Source organism: Saccostrea cucullata, unplaced genomic scaffold (genome assembly GCF_032062105.1).
Source record: "Saccostrea cucullata isolate Sc308-1 unplaced genomic scaffold, CSIRO_AGI_Scuc_v1 ctg9600, whole genome shotgun sequence".
Taxonomy (NCBI): domain Eukaryota; kingdom Metazoa; phylum Mollusca; class Bivalvia; order Ostreida; family Ostreidae; genus Saccostrea; species Saccostrea cuccullata.
Window position 1 is genome coordinate 2,441 of NW_026925116.1, and position 23,019 is coordinate 25,459.

Sequence of the window (23,019 nt, forward strand, 5' to 3'; positions counted from 1 at the left end):
CATAATAATAAGAAACAGAGTAAAAACAATATGTTCCCCAACTTCGTTTGGGGAACATAATTACCGAAGTGTCCACATGTTGGGGGTTACTTTTTCATCAACAGTATATTATAAAATGACATCATAAAGAGAGAAGGGGATCCCGGTAGGTGACACGTATGCTAATGCAATACTTTCAGAATGCTTGTTTATCTTCAGTTTGCAAAAAACAGAGTTTTCCCCTTCAGGTGCTTTATTCTTCAAGATATTTTAAATAGTCATGTTTCTTCCTTTACATGTATGCATCGTAAAATGTAAAGAGGGCACTGGAGATGGACTACATGAAATGTATGGAGAAAACCATGCAACAGCAACCTCAAAAATCCATTAAACAATAAAAGTCGGGAGCAAACACTGACTTCTACAACATCAAAAGGTGGGATCAGGTCCCATGGAGAGAGCATCCCTTGCCTACCGGTCACACCAACTGTGTTCTCCTTGTCATGGGGCAGATGTCCTGTCACTTGGCTACCATAACCGGTTCTGGAAGAGGGATGGCGGATAGCAATCATAGCACATACTTTTAGATAATTTATTAATAAGCACAGGTTTTCTCAATCGATCGATGAATGATCGACCGACAGGTTGAAAGACAAACAGACAGATCTTTACTTTACATACAGTACAAATTATATGAAAACATTTGTATTTTAAATGTGGAACACATTATGAATTAAAAATTATAAATATACAATATATAAAGAAATAGAAAAAAGTAATTAGAACTTCATATATGGAATTCAAATGAGTTTCAATTCAGTAAAAGTACTGATGAGATTCCTCCAAGGGCAAAACCAAGTAGTTTGTTAGCGATGACGTTGATGGTGTAACGTATGGCGCCGAATGGTTCCGCCGCTAGAATACTCGTGTTCATGTTTGTGGTAATGGTTTCTGTCCTGGTTCAACTCTGTTGGAAAGCAAGATGTGTTTGTGAAACACTAGTACTGATGCACCCGTATGGCAACATAGCGAATATTAAACTTTCTCAAATGCAGATCAAATATGGTGGTACCCAAAGTAAGGTTTCTCATACAAGAAATACAGTTGTGAAATATGAAAACCTTAGCACCACCTGTTCAAAAGTTATTATATAGCTAGGTTAAAAGTATTTTAAGGTAGGTCAAACTTCTAGGTGAAGGTCAAAGGTTCAAAGTTGTTGGTTTCTAATGAAAGGTCTTGTCACAAGGATTTCATATTTGAAGTATGAAAGCCCTAGCTTTAAACATTCAAAAGTTATGACCAAAGCTATTTTTATTTTTTAAAGTAGGTCCAACATATTGGTCAATGTCAAAGGTTCAAAGTTGTTGGTATCCTAGAAAAGGTCTTGTCACAACGGTTACTCATAAGAACTCTCGAGCCCTTAACCATTATAAAGGTATGGCCAATATTATTGTTTAAAGTAGGTCGGTCTACCAAGATCAAAGGGTCAAAGTTGTTGGAATGCTATGAAACGTCTTGTCACACAAAATATATATCAGAAGTATGAAAGCCCTAGCACCAACCATTTAAAAAGTTGTAGCCAAAGTAAAGGTGTGGTATTTTTGGTAAAAGTATGTCAAACACCAATGTAAACGTTAAGAGGTCAAATTTGATGGTAGTCAAAAAGGTCTTATCACAAGGAATACACCTGTGAAATATGAAAGCCATAGCCTTACCCACTCAGCAATTATGGGCAAGGTTCAAGTTTTTGCATACACATGTACAAGCAGCCAGACAGACGGAAAGGGCAAAAACTGTGTATCCCGGAAACTTCGTTTATGGGGCATAAAAAGAAAAGTCTTTAATTCACCCTCAGACAGAGATAATTATCATTGTCTATACAAAATTATCATGTTAAAAAAAGTGAGCAAGCTCACATACCCCACGCTCCCCTAAAACTCGAAGTTCTGAAATTGCCGGGAAAACATAAAGGAATCCCAATTTCCTGGTAATATGCACTGTTGCAACTAACGATCACTATTGAAATAATTATTTCAATAGTGGTTGAGAGTGCATTTCAATAACAAACATATGCTGCAGCCACTATTGAAATAATGTTCACTTTTGAAATAAAGATTTCAATACTGATTAAAATATAGATTTCAAAAGTGATTGAAATATTGATTTCAATAGTGCTTTAAATAATGAAACCAATAGATATTAAAATAATTATTGTAATACTTGCTGACAATACCAAAACCACATTGCAAGTTTCATAGAAGTATCCCAACTATCAAAACAAATATAAGGATGAATTACACATTCTGTTTTCTTACACAAGAAACAAATTTATTGAGTTAAAAATATGATTACTAAAGTTGATTTATGTTTTCCTTTTTTGTAGAAATGTCAATTAATACACGGACACTTTTTATTAAACTTGTATGCAAATGTTATAAGCAAGCTCTTGTTGAATCTGGTCGAATCGGCGAAAACCAACAGACAATCAATTAATATATGCAGTTTTAAAATAATGTGTTACATAAAGTTTATTTTTGTCATTGATTTTGAAAGGAAGGATCATAAGTACATGTAGATGTAGAAATTAGAATATCTAAACTAAATTGAAAAAAAAGAAGGAAGACTGATAATTTTGTGTACAAACTTTCTGATGAAAATATGGTTATTTTGAATAAAAAGAATATAGAATAGAACTGAATTGTCACTCATATTTATGGAATTATCTGCACTACAAATATGGATAGCAAAGTCAACGTCTGCTCGTCAAGATATTAAAAAGCAATTTTTATAGGGAAGTTAGTATTCGGTTTTGTACATTATTTTGTACATTTTAAGACAGAAAATAAATATATTTATAAAAAAAAAAATATTTAAAATATACTTAAATTCACTGAAATATATACTTTTGCATATGTATAATTATTATTAAAAATTTTTAATTAAAAAAAATTGCTCTATATTATAAAATGTTTTACCATACCCAGTCTTTTGCAATGTGATTTTTTAATGAATAAAAATAAATAATTTATCTGCTATTTTTATTTTAAAAAGTCTAATTTCTCATTGAAATAGAAGTAAAATAATTATGTGTATAATTATTATTAATTTTTTTTTAAATTTTTAAATTTAAAATAGCAAATTTACCTGTCCTCTACTCCCAGTGGTTTAATAATTACTGTTTTCACAGTAATGACATGTTTATTCAGCTAATTATTTGTTTACACAAAAATTCCACCTACTCCCACGTGAAATTTCACCTTTTTCTACCTGATTTTCAAAAAGTGGGAATAGCTTGCATAAACCGGTTCATTACAATGGTAGGTATTATTTCAATAGTAATTAAAATGTGGTGGTGTTTTGAAATGTATTTTAATTACTATTGTTAAAATTATAATTCATAAGTAGTCGTAATTTTAATAGTAAACTCATTAAATGAATTAACAATGTTGGAGAACATAATTAACAATTAATCCTTATATTTTTAATAGTTAAGTTATTTCAATAAGACTTGCAACGCGGTTTTTGTACTGGATTAATTATCAGCAACTATTAAAATCATTATTTGAATCGCTTTTGAAATCATTATTTCAATTACTATTGAAAACCTTATTTCAAAAGTGAACATTATTTCAATAGTGGCTGCAGCCTATGTTTGTTATTGAAATGCACTCTCAACCACTATTGAAATAATTATTTCAATAGTAGTCATATTTCAATAGTGGTTGTAAGTTATGTTTGTTATGCACTCTCAACCACAATTGAAATAATTATTTCAATAGTGGTCGTTTTTCAATAGTGGTTGCAACCTATGTTTGTTATTGAAATGCACTCTCAAACACTTTTGAAGTAATTATTTCAATAGTGGTCTTTATTTCAATAGTGATTGCAACAATGCATATTTAAACATTGTGTCCTAAATATCTGCAAAGTTTGACAAAATTCTGTGCAGGGGTTTATGAGAAGTTGCGATGACAATCTGTCCATTTCTATATTCAAGTTATGGCCAAAAATCTAAGTTGAAAAGTGCCGATATTCACAGAAAAAAAATGGAATTTCCTAGTAATATGAACATCTACACATTGTGTCCTAAATATCTGCAAAGTTTGACAAAATTCTATCCAGCGATTTATGGGGAGTTGCGCTGACCAAAAAACAGGACTGACGGACTGATTGACTGACTGACGGAAGGGTCAAAAACGTTATACCTCACGCAACTTGTTGCGTGGGTATAATTATTAATATATCAAATTATTCTGTCATATTCTTGTTTGTATTTAAATAATAAAGAATTGTTATTTTTAAATCTTCGTAAATTTGTTCCTACACAAATCAATTCAAAATGTTCGATCGTACCCAGAACAGAACTTGACTTAGATATTCTTATGAATAATCTGAATACCAAATTTCATTTCAATATGCGCAACCTTTGCAAAGAAAATGAACGTAAACTGCAAATAATGACTGAGATGTTGGACCGCTTATGTCACACAGTGGGAAGAACTTAATCTCATTTGTATTCGTTGGTATTATATTACGGAAGACAGTAAAAATATTCATGCATATAACAAAAATTAAAGTGAAAGGTATAAAAAACATTTATTGACTTTTTCTTGGGCGAAATGTGTTTTGTCGACCCTCGAACCAAACTGTTTGTCTTTGGCCTAACAGCCCCACGCAAAAATGCAATTCTTGGGTCCGACAAAACGTATGTTGCCCTCCAACTCAGTCAATAAATGTGTAATGTTTCATATGGAAAATTAGAAAAGTTAAAACAAACATTCATTTAGAAAACAGATGGATGACAAACCTAACCAGAAATTTTAAGTTCATCAAGTAAATAAACAAGAGACCCGAGAGCCTTAAATTGCTATTATGATAAATTGTACAGTCTATCATTTCTGTTTGAATACTCCAACTCTAAGTATCCTAAAACCCAAGATGCATCAACTGACAAAGTTTGATGATTCTTAGCCAGTTAGGACTGAATATATTTCAATATCGCTATAAAATACCATAAAAAAGTCACGGTGACCTACTTTTTATTGAAAGGAGTATATATAATAAGAGCCAATTTTGGCCCCCTAAAAATCAACATTTTAGAATGACATTCAGATATGTTTCACTGATATTTATTTTGTAGAAGAGATTATATTAGAAATATTTTCAATATATTTATCACATTTATATGCACTCACTAGCTGTAAATGACATGAGAAATAATGCTATTTTTGCTATCTAACAAAAAAGCCAAAAATATGCCTTTTTCTTGATGTTTTTTCTTATGGGAAACATAGAGCGCAGTGTAGAACATACATAATTTTTCTGTCACTAATTAGTATTGAATAGATACATCTTTGGTAAAATTTATAAATCTTGTTCTAGGCTGCGCTCTATATTTTCTGAAAGAAAAACTGCTTGAAAATAAGCAGTATAATACAAAATACGCTAAAATGGCGGGAAAACGTGATTTTTATGATGTCATATTTCTAAAATAACGGCATTTTGACCAAAATGAAAATGACCAATAAAGGTCGCATATATATCTGTACAAATTAAATCTATATATAAAATAAAATTAAGGTATTCATTTTAAGGGGCCAATTGAGACACTTACTATATATCACTCTTTTCTGAGGACTTAAGATGCATTTATTGACAAAGATTGATGATTCTAAGCCAATAAGTACCCAAGATAATTAAATATAGCCATAAAATGTCACAAGTAGGTCATTCAAAAGTAGGTCACTGTGACCTACTTTTTAATTGAAATTCTCCGAAAACCCAAGATGCATCAACTGAAAAAGTTTGACGATTCTAAGCCAATAAGTACCCAAGTTACTTAAATATTGTCATAAAATGTCACAAGTAGGTCACCATGACCTGCATTTTGGTCATCATTCTTAGAAAACCCAAGATGCATCAACTGACAAAGTTTGATGATTCTAAGCCGATACTCTAGTAAGTACCTAAGATATTCAAAAGTAGGTCACCGTGAACTTTTGGGGCGACATTCTCTGAAAACCCAAAATGCCTCAACCGACAAAGTTTAACAATTCTATGCCAATAAGTACCTGAGAGTTAAATATACCCATGAAATGTCAAAAGTTAGTCACCGTGACCTACTTTTGGTCGACGTCAACTTTGAAGTGACCTTAAGACCACATCCTTTGCCCCACGGTAATTCTCTGATCAAATCTTAATCTTCTACATATCCTGATCCTTGTATGTAAGTTTGGTGAAAATCTGCTTGGTGGTTCTGAAGAAGATTTTTTAGGAAGCAGTACTTTTTGTTTCATTTTCAGGATCATCGCCCCTTGTTTAAGGGTCCTAACCCTAGTTTTAGTATAAATGGTAGCCCTTGGGCCAAGGATACCCTGTGACAATAATTGGCCAAGGAGTTCTTGAGTTATGGCCAATATTCCAAAATCATTACGCACACAACACAAATGGCCATTTGCTTTTTGAGCCTTTGGCTCAGAAGAGCTAAAAAGTAAGTTAAATTAATAAACTGTATTTTTCCCTTTTTCTCCACGATTTGAAAGACTTATCAAAATTATATTCTTTCATCGAAACTAGATTAATCCCTTGAACAGAAAATTATTAGCAATACTTATTAACGTGTACTTTTGTGGATTGTTTTTCCTGCATTATTTGAATCGACTTTATTTGACAAAACACTTACTTCCTTTTATGTCGTTTAGCTCGTTCATGGCACTGACGTATTTATGATCCAGCTTTTCCATCATTTTGTCCATGTCTGTCACGTGATTTACCAGTTTATCCAACTCCTTGACAGTATTCTTCAACTCCTCATGCATGATGTTCACGCCCTTGTCGAATTCTTTCAAAGCCTCATCACGTTTCCTAACTTCGTCTTTCAGAGTTTCTAGCCGGTCTTTCGTTACCTCTCGTTGATGATTCAGACGATCAATCTCTTTTCTAAAGTGTCCATTTTCATCCCTCAATCCCTGGACCTGGCTCTTGAGATCGTTCAAGATGTATTCGTGTATTTGGAGATTGTGGTTTTCCTGGCGAAGTCTACTTATTTCTTCAGTATTTCGTTTCAGTTGGTTGTTGTGATCGAATAACGAATACACAACAAACCCCAAGAAAGCCACACATACCGCCGTCAACAGGTTAGCCATGACTGTACAATTTCTGTTTGAAATAGATAAACCGTTAAAAATTATTTATGAAAATAAAACACATTATTTGTGAATATTTTTTAACCTATGCTTAAAAACACCATAAAACTAGTCACAACTAAGGACAACAAGTTTGTCAATCATATTTTAAAAAGAAATTGAAACGAAATTTTAGAGAAATTAATTTTTTTAATATTTGGACCTAACCCGATCAAAATTAAACTGATCCCGATCAAAATTAACACAAATTGAATAAAATGCTTATTTATTGCCTCTTCATGTATTTACAATTAAGAAATCTATTTTATTTTAATGTTTTAACCCTTATAACACCTAATCAGACTAGTGCTCTTGGGGAAATGTTATTTATTTCCAATAATTGTACAATTATGATTGGGATCGGTTTAATTTTTATAGGGATTGGCCAAAATCAAAAAAAATAATTTCTCTAAAATTTGTCTATTTCGTTTCAATTTCTTTTATAAATATGATTAATGAATATGTTCTCCCCAGCTGTGACTGGTTTTAAGAAGATTTCAACCACAAGTTTAAAAAATATTCACAAATTATATGTTTTATTTTCATAAATATTTTTTTATTTAAAAAACAAATTAAAATCTATACGGCTTTTCTTTACATATTTTATTAGGTATTCATGTAATGCGTTCATTTACATCAACATTTTTACAAGAAAGCATCTAATTTGGATGTAAATATTTTTTTGAATTTTCTTTGAAAATATAAGATAAAATAAATAAGAGCTAATGTCGGCCTGTCAATGCTGAAATCATTGTTTAAAAAGGTTGACTCAGAGATCTATAAAATAAAAATTTGGTGTGGCATTCCTCCTTAAATGTTACATTTTCAAATTAATAACCAATACACTTTTCGATCGATCTGAATCTAATGTTGATTTGTGTGTACCAATTCATAAATGAAGGGTTAGTTTAGGCTTTTTGAAAATTCCTTCCATTACTTAGGCCTTTCAAATGCCGCCAGGGTTCGTTGTTATGAACGATAACTCATTTCTGAAACTTGTTTAGAGCAGGTCCGAGGTATCTGACTGTTTATACGCAAGTCAGTTTTTAGCATTTCCCAAGTGCTGTCAGTAGAATCCAGCGGCTTTAAAATTTAGCACCAATGTTAAACTTATTTACTATATAGTTAAGGACACCGTTTAATTACATATAAGTAAAATTTTTAATGAAAATAAAAAGTGAAATCTACCCTCCTTCTAAGTTCTAATCTGATCAAATTTTTATACTTGGTCGTTCTTCTTCGTGCTTAGTAACATAAATTCTCCTTCTTTTGGTCAACACTTTTGTGTACAAAACAATGTAAGGAACCCTTTTGTGTAAATAACAATACCAATGCTGAAGCAGCCTACATGACATTCCTATAAACGATTACTCATAAATCGGCACTTTGTTGGTCATTTTTCAAACCTGAGTTACCTGTCCTTAAAACACAACATCGAAGTAGTCAACTACAAATAATTAAACTTCTGTAATGATTTAATTAAAGGTATGCATAAATTATTATCTTATTTGATAATTTCATGTACATAGAAATCTATCTATGAAATATTTTTTACCATATGTGCACCTTAAAAAATTAGTTGAAAGGCCTATATTACTCCAGGTGCCATGTTATGCAATGATTTACCTGTACATATAAAAATGTCACCAAGTCTTCATGCTTTCAATAAACAAGTAAAGCATTTTTAATATGTTTGTATGTGTATAACTATGTTAACTTTATATTGTCAATGGGCAGACGACCCTGGGTAAGAACAGAGCTTGCACTAATGATTCATCAGGTTCCCTTCTTTAAATAAGGTATTATCATTATTATCATTATCAATACCCACAACAGTGCTTACCTTACAATTTTAAAAACCCGTCAGGACCTAAAGCAAAGCAACTTGAATTCGAAAAGATAGACCATGATAGCTCGCTATATATATGATCTGTCGTCAGACATGGTGGTATTTCGGATCACTAGGGAGAGATTGGAATGAAACATAATTTATGGAGATAACGAAGATCAAAAGTCCATTAAAAAATACAAAATACAGGAGCAGAGCAAACACGAACCTCTAAAAACAACAAAGGTGGGATCAGGTGCCATGGAGGAGTAAGCATCCCTGCCAACCGGTCACACCCGCCGTGTGTTCCATGTCATGATTGGGAAGAAACGTGAAAATCCGTCGTCAATTCAGTGTATAAATAATGGACTAACATTTAGTGTGAAAAACGTCAGTCGGCATTTGACTCAATGATCAATTTATTTGCCGACAAGGTCATTGTATCGACCATAGAACTTACGAAATAATGACTTTAAACGAGACAGCTGAAATTCTTGTTTCATCAACTTGTTTGTCAATAATTTACCTCGTTTTAGAAATTACTCATACATAAAGCAGGCTCTTGCGTTTCTCAACTGAGATATATAAACTCCGTATGCAGGGATGAAGGTATACTGCTGCATTAGAAAGGAAAGTTGACGATAAAAAAGTTAAAGTCATCACGTTTATCATGGAGCTTGGTTGTTCGATTACCATTAACGCCTTTTTCAAGTAAAAAATCCAACTATGGAAAAGATGTGTCCGACTCTAAGGTATCTTTTATCTCAAGTTCACCAGGATACGCGCTTTAAGGATATTATATTACGAACATTATGGAAGTTGGAGGCATCATCATACCTAGTAGATAGGTACGATGAACCAAATGACTGGGGGGCTGAAGGTAACACAGCAATCTGTATAGGGTTATTGAAAGAAACACAGCTAATGGTCAAGGTTACTCTGTTTATTACCACCGGAGTAATTACAAGCACAGGGGTAACATCACAAATTTTACGCATGCAATTATTTCCCAAAGATTCTTTCCCCGGTCAATGATATTTCTGGTTATGAAAGATCTGCTACAGCTGTTTGCAGTGAGATATCGGACGATGAAGATGAGGAATCTGATCATGCTGATGATGAAACCTTAATAAAAACACTTGATGAAGCTATTCCAAGGAACCAGATAGAAAAATTTTTGCCACCAAAGAACGCTTAATATTGAAAAGTAATTATATCAGACACGCACAGATAAATACAACCGAACCGTAGAAATCGCGAAATTGGAATCCCTGCTGAAAACAGAAAAAAACAAGAATCAACACCAAGGATGAGACATTGAGAAGAGAACTTATTAATAAGAATTTGAAACATGAAAATGAACACCTGTCAGAAAAAAAAACTTTACACAAAAAAAAATGAAGAAAATTATCAGCTCATTGATGAAAAGAAATCATTCAGAAGAAAAGTTGGTGACCACTTGAATGAAATTTTGTCCTTAAAATCACAGCTCCACGGCATATTCATAAGCAGAGGAAAGGACATTGAAAACAGAAGGGTGAAAGATATGAAAGATTTGGAGATCAATACGGAGAAGAATCGAAAACCAAAGGCATTATTGATAGATACTATTAACATGATTAATGTGAATTGTATTCAAGAGGATAAACTTGCATCAGATGTAAACGTGACTAAAGTAACAGCATTTACTCTGGATGAAACAAAGAATGCCATCACTAATTCTTCGTGCACACCTGATGTAGAAGTCCTTCACTCTCTTATTATAACAAATGATATTGGGAATACTAGTCCTGAAAAACGTGCCGAGTAACTACAAGGAATGGCTGGGGATATTAAAAAGAAGTGGAAAAATGTCAACAACTTCTCCAAGAGAAAACAACTTCTTGCACAAGGTAAACTGTGGGCTCCTGTATGGGATAATAAAGAGGGATTACATGGAGTGTCTTGAGTTCATATTTCCGACAACGAAAACATGTGGCACGGACATCTTCCTACAATCGAGTTACCGTATCCCAGTGACGAATTTAACCTGTCTCCGAAGGTTACATACATAATAGCGTCTAACAAGTGGGCAATAAACAACGTATTAAAAATAAGTAAATATCTATGGGGCATGCGAATACAGGAAATCCATTTCCAGACGAACAAATATGATTTCTTTCGTTTGAGGAACGAATTAGACAGAAATCAATTTCTACTTGGTGTGATAATGAATTACTTTTTCGGAATTACAAGGTTTTCATTCGAATACCTGGTGAATATCACGTGGTTCTTTAGAACCGGTCTTGTTAGCAAGGCTATATAAGAGGTGAATAGTGGTTTAAATACCAGTTTAGGACGACACGTAGAGCACGATAAAGTTTAAATCTCAGAAGCAGAACGAAGTAGCGTAGGGAGTGGTTCATCGACATGTTTTAGCCATTGTAGATGATATGTAATCACAGAAAATAAAGTTGGAGAGAGATTTGACAGTGTGGAAAACGAGGTCATCAAAGAAAAGCCATCTTAGAGCTTGTTTTGATAAGATAAGTATTCAATTGAGAATACAATTGATCAGTTTTTTAATAAGAAATAAAGTAGTGATAACAAGGCTTGTAATAGAGAGAATTTGAAAGCAAATACATGTACATGATTGTATTAAATTATGAGATTCGTTAATTCTCGTTAGTATATCATGGTTTAATTCTTGATTGTTTTATATATTGATAAATATTTTATCTTTTCTGTGATAATCGAAGTTATTTCCAGAAATAGATAATTTGTTTTGTAGAAAGATGGATTTGTTCATGGAAGAAAACTGGTGTTTATGAAAATCAAAACAAATACGTTACGATAATTTATTTTATTTTTCAATTAATGCAAGTATAGAATTAATAAGATATTAGTATTATATTTGCATTCATATCCAATTAAAAATGTTTGCTTATCATTTTAAATTTCCTAAGTGCATCAGCATTATAACATGGACATTTTCTAAGTATAGAAAATATCGAGGATGTAAAATTGTTTGAATTTATTTTTCAATTTCAGTTTCTTGCCATTTGTTAAATGTGCTACTAAAATGAAAAGTTTTAGATATGTTGAAGAGAAAACAGTATATTCTTATGTTTCAGGTAGTTACATGTTGGGGTTGGTATCACGATGAGTATAATGAAGAAGGTGATTTTAAGATCTCCAGAGAAGTACGGTAGATTTTTTCTTTGCGTTTTATGCCAATTGAAAGTTAAATTCAAGTTAAAAGTTAACTCCATCATAATGGAAAAGAGAAACATTTCATATTCTGAACTTGAATATAATAATTCGTTTTTCGATTTGTTTTAGTAGATTATTCAATCAAGAATACGTATAGTAGAGTTTGGGGCATAGACATATTTTGTTTGGTATCTTTTAACCAAATATATGTATTAATGACATATAGACTTTATAGAAGAAAACGAGTTTTACTTGTCTTGTGATTAATGCAGGAAAGGTACGACATTGCCTAAGTGGATTAAAGGTTTAGAATATTTGCATTTAGATTTTCATTATAGTTAAACTAAGGTCTCATTTGAATTATCTACTTAGAATTGAAATTTATTAAATGAGTATTGATTTTGAAAAATATATGATCAAGATGGTATAAAATGCTTATATGATTGTTAATTCTGCAATATTTGCGGTGTTGTTAATTGGCTTGGTCGAGTTATCTTGAAAAAAAAAGAGATTTAAGTATTTAGTTTCAATACTAAAAAGTTTTGATAACAGAAACTGAAGTTTGTCGGTTTTGATTTTCGAGTAAAAAGGAAATTTTGTCAATGAATTCTAATTTTAAAAACGATTCACCAAAATTGAATTCAACTTTTTCTGAATATTAATTCCATGAGTTGTTTTGCACAATTTTCGTGTTTGGTAGTGTTTGGAAGATTTGAATTTTGATAACGTTGATATATTTCATTTGATAATGAAATGATTTAATGAATGTTTATTAATTGGCAACCATTAATGGAGTATTTACTTTTATTGAAATTAGTTTTCAGTGGAAAATGGTTTTTAAAATACTGTAGCTATTTAAAATCTGTTATTTATGAATTTAAAACAAATATAGAATTTGAGCGGAATTTCAACTATAGCCCAGCTTAACATAAAATATTTTATGGATGTTTATCATAACACATCTGTGGTGTTTGGTTTTTTGCGGGATTGATTTCAGTAGACAATGAGAAGTACAGAAATATTCAAATAAAAATTAATATTTCTGTTTAGATTAATATTAAATTGGTTTTGAATTTGAATAACTTTGGCACATTTTAGCATATCATGCTTTTATGAATGTTTTCCATCCACTTTTATGGTATTGTCATTTGGCAATTTATTAAAGATTGTTTTCATTATATTGCTGATAATATGAAATAGAAAATGATTGGATTCAAATGCTTTGTACATTTTATCATAAAATGATGTTATAAATGTTTATCCAAATATATTCGTGGTGTTGCAGTTAGTTAAAGTAGAAAGTGGGTTCAAATCATACGAGTTGGAATTTATGGATGTTTATCCAACCACATTTGTGGTGAAGCCATTTAGTAAAATTGGTTTCTGTAGACAGTGTTTCTTAGCACATAGTAAAGTAAAAGTTGATAATTTTTATCAGAGCAAAGTAAAATTTGATTGGAACTTGAAGTATTTTGATAAATTTATCACATAGTATGAATTTATAGATGTTTTTCGACCCCTTTTGTGGTGATGCCATTTAGCGAGATTGCTTTCTGTAGAAAGTATTTCTACATATGAAGTAAAGTAAAAGTTTATTATTCTGATGAAAATAAAGTAAAAAACTTGATTGGAATTTGAACTTTTTGATAAATTATATAATATGAATGTATGGATTTGTATCCAACCACATTTGTGGTGATGCCATTTGGCGAGATTTGTTTGTGTAGAAAGTATTTCTACATAAGTAGTAAAGTAAAGGTTGATAATTCTGATGAAAATAAAGTAAATTTGATTGGAATTTGAACTTTTTGATAAATTATATCTAAAATGATTTTATGGGTGTTTATCCAACCACATTTGTTTTGATGCCATTAGGTAACATTGTTTGAATTTGATTAAAATTTGATCAGTCTTGACAAATTAATATTTCATATTAGATCATACTATGATCGTATGGTTGATTTTCAAATCCATCTGTGATTTTTTTTTTATTCAAAAAGACGAGAATGATTTATCAGAGAGTTATATATACATGAAGTCAGATGGTTAAAAAAAAAAAAAAAAAAAAAAAAAAAAATTCTTTTAAATTCACTTTATTATAATTTGATTATCAAATGGATGTTTATACAAACACATTTATGTTGTTGCCATTTGAAGAGACTGTCTTCGGGGAAAAAAGGGCGTTCTTGATTCACAATAATTGAACTTTTAGTTATTCTAATTTTTAAAGTGTTTTTGCACAATATTATGCTCTTTTAGTTTACAGATTTTGTTTTAAATAATTTTGATATATTTAATTTTATAATAAAATTATTTTATGGATGTTTATCCAAGTATATTTGTGGTATTGCCATTTGGCAAGATTGATGTCAATATAGAAAAAAGAGTTAAAGAAATACTTTTATGTATTTAGTTAGATAAGAGGTAAATGGTATTATTCTCCAAAATGACATTTATATTTTTCTTAATTTAAAACATTATTAGTGCAATTCATAAATTTTTAACCTAATGGTGGAATTTTGATTCATTTTATCATTTAATGATAGTATGCATGAATTGCTAGCCACAATGGTGATGATTTTGATTTCAGAGTTAAAAGATACATGTATCTATCAGTTTTCTAACATCAAATTTGTTCTTCCAGGTATTATTGGTTATCGTTTTCTTACGTTTAAATCAAGCATCATGATGTATTAATCTGTGTACCAATAATGACAGAGTTTCAAACAGGCACATATCCAAGGAATTGAGATGGGATTCAAGATATTTCACAGGAATGTGTTGTTTGTGCTATTTTGATATTGGATAATGATTATACTTCTGTGTATAACTGTGCCGAAATCATTTCATATATTTGAGGTATTTTTCCCTGGGACTTCACGATCAATCGTATGGTATGTGTTGAATTTGACTTGAAACTATACTCAAAACTCAAGTGCAGTGTGGATATGATTTGTGCATAATATCAAGACTTTTACGATCAGACTCACATGGTGAATTGCGTTATGGATTTTCAAAAGACGGCGGTGTATTGAATTTGTTTAGGATGGATATACATGTATATGTATTTCTTTGGTGATTATTTAATTGTTTTAAAAACATTTTATTGGAAAATTTCTGTAAATTTTATGTAGTTATTGTGTTTAAAATATTGATTGACTTTGATATTATTTAAATGAATTTTGTTGGATTGAATTTAAAATCAGTGATTTTATACTTTAATTCATTTTCCCGTTCTTTGTATTTAGAGCTGCTGCGTGTCGTTGCTATGTCCAAATGGTGTGTTTGTTGTTTATTGTACTTTCATTTGAAAGTAATGAATGGATTTAGAGTAGAAATATGATTTCTTTCGTTTGAGGAACGAATTAGACAGAAATCAATTTCTACTTGGTGTGATAATGAATTACTTTTTCGGAATTACAAGGTTTTCATTCGAATACCTGGTGAATATCACGTGGTTCTTTAGAACCGGTCTTGTTAGCAAGGCTATATAAGAGGTGAATAGTGGTTTAAATACCAGTTTAGGACGACACGTAGAGCACGATAAAGTTCAAATTTTATCATGATTTATTCAATCCAACATAAACATGTATATATACAAATATGTTGTACAAATAAAGCTGCTGCGTGTCGTTGCTATGTCCAGATGGTGTGTTTGTTGTTTATTGTACTTTCATTTGAAAGTAATGAATGGATTTAGAGTAGAACGGTTATCATCACTGACGGAGCACCTCAAACTGGTATCTTCAATACCAGGTCAATAGTTATAACCGCCAATTTTAGAAAAAGTCCGTACTATTTTCGCTGAACATAGAAAGGACCATGAATACAATGGTAATTAATACTTGAAATTGTAAATCAAAATTGTTCTATACTTCTGAAACTAGTAAAGGCTTAGAATTTATATAACTTAGGTAATTTTTTTTATGTAGTTTTATTACAGTAGTATACAGTTAAGGGTCCGAAATGGGCAAGTATATGTATAAAAAAAACGGCATAAAAATTTGTTTCTGGAATGTTCGAGGAATTTTACACAAGAAGAGAATAAGCCAAATGATAAATTATTTTTGAAGGGGGTAAAACTTGATCTTACATGTACGTGAAACACACACATGTTGGGAATAGTACCAATATTTTTATGCCCCCGTAAACGAAGTTTCGGGGGTATACAGTTTTTGTCGTGTCCGTCTGTCTGTCTGTCTGTCCGCAAAAACGTTAACTTGCCCATAACTTTTGATTTAGTGGAGCTATGACTTTCATATTTCACATGTGTATTCCTTGTGACAAGACCTTTCTTTGCGTACCACAAAATTTGACCTTTCGACCTTGACCTTGGAGTTTGACCCACTTTAACACAAAAATTCCAAACTTTAATTTTTCTTTGGTCATATTTTTGAACAGTAAATACCAGGACATTTATACTTCACATATATATATTCCGTGTGGACAGCAGGCCTTTCATTGGATACCAACGACCATGACCTTTTGACCTTGGAGATTTTTATTCTTGTGAAAAACTTTAACCTTGGCCATAACTTTTGAACGGTAAAGGATAGGGCTTTCATACTTCACATAAGTAATCCTTGTGAGAAGACCCTTCATTGGATATCAAGACCTTTGACCCTTTGACCTTGACCTTGGAGTTTGACCTACTTTTAAAAAGCAAACCTTGACCATAACTTAAACAGGGCTAAGGCTAGTGCATTCATACTTTACATATTTCATCCTTGTGACAAGACCTTTCTTTGGGAACTACCAAATCTAACCCTTTGACCTTGACTTTGGAGTTTCATTTCATTACATTTCTAAATTGGTAACCTTGACCATAACTTTTGAAGAGTTAGGGCTAGGGCTTCCATACTTCACATATGTATTTTTGTGGCAAGACCTTTCATTAGATACCAATGACCTTGACCTTGGATATTTCCGTACTTATGAAAAAACTTTGGCCATAACTTTTGAACGCTTAGGGCTAGTGATATCATATTTCATATAAATAATCCTTGTGACAAGGCCTTTTATTTGATATCAAGAATTATGACCCTTGTACCTTGTCCTTGGAATTAGACCTACTTTTTAAAATTGGTAACCTTGGCCATAACCTTTGAAGGGTTAGGGCTAGGGCTTCCATACTTCACATATGTATTCTTTGTGGCAAGACCTTTCATTGGATACTAACAAACTTTAAATTTTTGACCTTGACGATTTCTGTACTTATGAAAAAACTTTAACCTTGGCCTACTTTCATATTTTTCACAACTGTATTTTTTGAACAGTAGATACCAGGACATTTATCCAGTGAGAATACCCTTCTTTGGATACCAATATATTAAATTTGCATATAAGAAAAGTTTAACCTTCGCTATGTTGCCATACGGGGGCATCAGTGTTTCAAAAACACATCTTGTTATTGATGGTTTTACATACTTACCTGTATGTATGGACATGTCCGCAACTGAAGATTTTATGGGGGAATTGGCATTTCTCGTATAAATTGTATTAAGGAACATATTAATTTAATTATTATCACGTACACAGAAAGATTTTCAATGGATTAAGATTTAAAAAAAAATTTTTTAAATCTTCAACAGCAATAAGTCACCTGAGTGACTCAGGAAACCTAAAAATGACATAAAGGAGGCTGGAGAAAAAAATTGAACATTAAACCCCTCTTGTAAAAAATCTGGATCCACTCTTGGAATAACAATAAATGGATTTACTTACGCACTGTGTTGATGTTGAACCAAACAGTTATCCCAATATCGACTGGGAAAAAGGGTATCAATAAAAGTGCACGAAAAACTAAAGGTGGGAGCAGATGTGGAAATTTCCACGTGATATAAAAATAGACTAATCACCCGATCTGGAATTCCATTCTATATTTATCGATGTTTTGAGTAAACAGCATAAAAAAAAAAACAGTAACTAGTAATTTATTTTCGGTTTACAAAAGAACTCGATTTTTCCAACATTTTAAACTTAAAGCTACACACTTCTCAAAATTAGATGTTTAATATGCACATTATAACCCTTTCGATTTCTTTACACCTGATTGCACATTTGAAACTCGTGTAATATTCCTTTCGAGGTCTTAGATTTTATGCATTTTCTGTTTGTAAATAAAACATTGACTTGACGTATATTTTCCCCTGACGGAAAAAAGTGCGTAAAATTTGATAATTTCATTGCGACGGTAATGTAAGATGTATATGTAGATACGTCAGATATCTGGAATTGTTAAGAGGCCTCTGGTAATGATACACACTAATATTTGGGTTGTAGGGGATAGCAATGGTGAAAGAGAAATATGGCAGACAATGTCTTTTAGGAGTACTGTTCAGCTTTAAAAAGAGAAAGTATCTTTTTCTCTAAAAATGCATGCAGTCTAGTAAAGATCAATTACGTAGGAAAAACACAGATTACAAATTGAGATACTTGGTAGTTTGTTCAAGGGTATTTGATATAGAGCTGATCGATTTTTTAATCTTTGTTCCTCTAGATTCCATTACCTTTTAGAATATGATTTTCAAAAAAGAGAATGAAACCAAAAGTCTCTGTGTAGCTCTTCTGGTCTGTACGTATAACAAAGGAAAAGTAGCACTTGGATTTGCAACTTTGCAACAGACAGCAATAAATAGAATAATGTATTAAGTATCTTAGTGTAGTCTACTTGTATGCCAAATTATATTAAAATCAGACCAAAAGTGGGGAGGAGTAGCGTTTTAAAGGAATTTAACAGAAATTTCTATTTTTATAACATAGCAACATCCTTCATTGATCGAAATCAAAAACCATTGCAATAAATTATGTATCTTATTGTAGTCAACATACTGAAATCAAACTAAAACTAAAGGAGTAGTATTTTGAAAAATTGTTTAGAGACGGACGGACGACGGAGACCATACTATCGTATAAGCTTTTCTTGTCTCTGACCAGTAGAGCTAAAAATGTCCCGAATATTTTTATACTCCCTGCTTGAAAAGAGGGAGGATGTATAGTGATCGGTATGTCCGTCTGTCTGTTACGCTTTGGGGTACCCATCTCTTATCCGCAACTCCTATACCACTGAATGAGACTTTCAGAGAATGCAATTGTTACATAGTGCCATTGAGACCTTTTCTTTTTGATGGAACACATATTTCGGGTTTTCCAGAGAAAAAAACTTTGACTCTGCCGTTATTTCTATAATATTGAAGAGTACCCATCCCTTACCAACAACTCCTCATCTACCACTAAATCAAACTTAATGATACTTTCACCAATTACATAATGCAATTGTGCGCCTTCTGTTTTATTTTTGACCTGACACTTATTACGGGTTTCCAGAAGGAAAACATGGACTTTACCATTATAATCATATGGGAGGCGGGGTTACCATTCAATGAGCTCAGTGCTCACAGTACCTCTAGTTTTGTGTCATACCTAATGTTACCAAATTTTATGGCCTACTGAATTGTAATAACTCTACAGCTAAGCTACACTGATTTTGGGATTTGCCTAGTGTTGCAAAATTTTGTTTACGGTAATTGATTAAAATATTTAAACGTAATAATGGTTGACACTTTTTTACTTAAATAATAATATGATCGAATTTTAATATCCCAAACAACCAAAATATATTTGAACTACCATATCTATACATTGTGTTGGATTCAAATACTTCATAAAAGTCCTTAAAAACAAAGAAACATAGCGGGTTCCAGTAAATGTTCAACCAAAACTCTTACTTTACTCCTCACTAAGATATTAACATTATAGTGAAGGAGAAACTTCAAGAGTGCTGTGCATCAATATATTCGAGAAGTGGTGTATATCAGATTTGGATACTTAATAATTCCAAAGAACTTTTGTACAATTAGAAATGACAACATTTTCCCAAAATCAACAGCTTAAAAACTTACGACTTTTCAACTTTATACACAATTCCCCACAATAAATTAAAATCAGGCTTTTTGATATCATTGACAGCTGCTTTTTCAACAAAAACTTAACTCGTGAATTTACTTACCTTGGTCATTTAATTATTTTGTTTAAAAATTACTTTGTTAAAAAATATTCTGATTCATTATTGTACACACAAGAACTCTGATGCTGACATCAAAAGGATGCTTGAGTTTCTGATTGACAATATCTATGTGTTTTTTCGTAGATCAGGTCTTCCAACAATTCATCGGAATTCCCATTGGTACTCATTGCGCCCCGTTATAAGCCGACCTTTTTTGATCTCTTAGGTATGCAGCAGAATTTATTCCAAAATCTTATTCATGAAAAGAAGAGAACATTTGCTGTGGCCTTCAACTCGTCATTAAGATATATCGACGACGTACTGTCAATTAACAATACTGTAGTTGCTTCCATTCTCCAGTCTCTCACTAGAGGGCGTTTTACGCTTTGCTACAGCATCTCTGTCAACGACTAAATGCCAATATTCTTGGCAAAATTTACTTTAACCTACTGCATTGCACAAATCTATGTGCAATATTCTTGAAAAAAGTACTTCTTTTTATGAAAAAATCATGATTTTTGGAGATTTGAATTTTGATATGATAAATGAAGAGAAATCCAAGTGTCTAATTGAAATATGTGACATTTTTGATCTGTATAATATTATTAAATCACCAACATGTTTTAAAAAGGGTTGCGAACCGTCCCTTGTTGATGTCATATTAACATCTGATCAAACAGTATGTAAAACACCCTAAATTTTAATACTGGAGTAAGCGATTGTCACAATCTTATTGGAACTTTTATCAAGGCCAGTATCACAAACTCTAAAAATTTTGTCATTTTAACTCGAAGTTTTAAGAGTTTTGATGTACAATCTTATATTTCTGACTTACAAAAAATTGAAACACCCCCAGTAGCAAATGATGCCTCAGATGTAAATGTAAATTATCAAAATTTTGAAAAAGCATTTGTAAATGTTGCAGACACCCTGGAAAAAAGGCGAAAACATAAAAATAGTGTACCATACATGAACTGTGAATTAAGAAGGGCTATTTATAAAAAGCAAATGCTGAAAAACAAGTTTGACAAGTGTAAGACAGATGAGAACTGGGAAGAGTTTAGGAAACAGAGGAATTATGTTACAAAACTAAAAAGGGTATCAATAAGAAACTATTTTCAAGAAAGATGTGTAGGGGGACAAAAAAGTTCAGATTTTTGGAAAACTATTAAACCATTCCTATCGAAAAAATCAAAGTCCTCAGAAAATACAATCCTTTTATGTGAAAATGACAAGATTTTAAATGACCCAATAGAAACTTGCAACACTTTTAATGAATTTTATGCTAATGTGGCTAGTGAAATAGGGAAAGATGTAGTTTTTAATGAAAAAGATCACTGTAGTCTAAATGCCATCAGGGAAAATTTGGCTTTTACTGAGACATTTGATTTTAAGAAAACTAATGAAGAAGAAGTGACCAAGCTAATAAACAAACTAAATGTTACGAAATCCACTGGTGTAGATACAATATCAGCTGAACTTCTGAAATTTGGAGCACCTGTTCTGAGTAAACATATTTCTATTCTTGTTAACCAATCCATACAGAAGGATACTTTTCCTGATAGACTGAAACAAGCTCAGGTCATTCCCTTATATAAAAAAGAAGACCCTCTGTTAAAAAGTAATTATAGACCTGTTAGTATTTTACCAACTGTGTCAAAGGTTTTTGAAAAAGTTTTATGTGTACAACTTTCTGACTATTTTGATGGTATTTTCAATAATGCACTTTGTGCATTTAGAAAAGGTCATGGATGCCAAACTACACTACTGCGACTCCTTGAAGACTGGAAAATGGCTTTAGATCAGAACTTACATTTTGCGGCTATTTTAATGGACCTCTCTAAGGCTTTTGATTGTTTGCCACATGACATATTGTTAAGTAAACTCTCTGCATATGGTTTATCTCCAAATTCTGTCTCCATTCTAGGAAGCTACTTGTCTGATCGCTTTCAGCAAGTGAAACTTCAGGGAGTTGTCAGTAGTTGGGTTGGTATTAGAAAGGGAGTACCACAAGGTTCCATCCTTGGACCGCTACTCTTCAATGTTTTTATTAATGACATTTTTTATTTCATTAAGAATGGGTCTTTATATAATTATAAAGAAAAAAAAATAGAGGCAAAGAAAATGGCAGATCCTATGATTTCCTGGACTTGTTTCTTTTTTCTGTAACATGTTTTTCAAGTTTGGAAAATGACACAAGTCAAAGGGCGAATGGTCTGGCGAATATTGTTGGTGGGACAAAACATTAACTTTTTGTTTATCCCCAAACTCCTTTACTCTTCTTGGCGTGTGGGTTTGGACGCTGTCATGAAGAAATTCAATGTAGTGGATTCCTGATTCTGGTTCCTTCCTCTCATAAACCTTTATATCTTTTTTTGCAAAAAATTGCTTTTCAGAATTCTCCAGAAATTGAACTGCCTCCCCGAATAAGAGTTTGAACAACAAGAACACTAATATTTAAGAAACTTGCATATATATAACTGTTTCAGTGCTTTTGCAATTCTTTGATCTTCTCAGATCTGATCCGTTTTTGTCAAGTTCATCCTATTGTTTTTAGTTTTGAGGGTTTAAAACAATGGATTTAAGTTTCATTATCTGTTTGAATTTCAGACAAAGGTGGTTAACTACACTTTTAATTTTTTTTTCATTAATTCAAAATAGTTGAATAGATATTCTAACACGCGCTGTCATTTTCACTCATTTTTCAAAACATAGCTCACTAGATGATACCCCACCCAGCCTCCAAGCTCCCATATGATTTAATGACGAAGGTTATGTTTTGCTCTGTAAGTGTTAGACCCGCAATATTGGAAGATCAAGAAGTGTTGATT

At 31.9% G+C, this 23,019-nt stretch overlaps 1 protein-coding gene across 1 annotated transcript; it reads right to left on the minus strand.

The window, feature by feature from the left end:
• Window positions 1-845: 845 nt before the first annotated feature.
• LOC134268092 (uncharacterized) lies at window positions 846-17,993 on the minus strand. Its single transcript, XM_062750296.1, has 3 exons — window positions 17,908-17,993; window positions 6,662-7,137; window positions 846-946 (listed from the first exon to the last, which is right to left on the minus strand). Exons 2-3 carry the CDS (start codon window positions 7,122-7,124, stop codon window positions 846-848), a joined length of 564 nt encoding a protein of 187 aa, XP_062606280.1. The 5' UTR covers window positions 7,125-7,137; window positions 17,908-17,993.
• Window positions 17,994-23,019: the final 5,026 nt, after the last annotated feature.

Coding starts and splice junctions, on each gene's coding strand:
- LOC134268092 (XM_062750296.1), bottom strand. CDS start 7,124: ATGGCTAACCTGTTGACGGCGGTATGTGTGGCTTTCTTGGGGTTTGTT. Junction 947..6,661: donor GCTAAACGACATAAAAGGAA/GTAAGTGTTTTG, acceptor GCTTTCCAACAG/AGTTGAACCAGGACAGAAAC.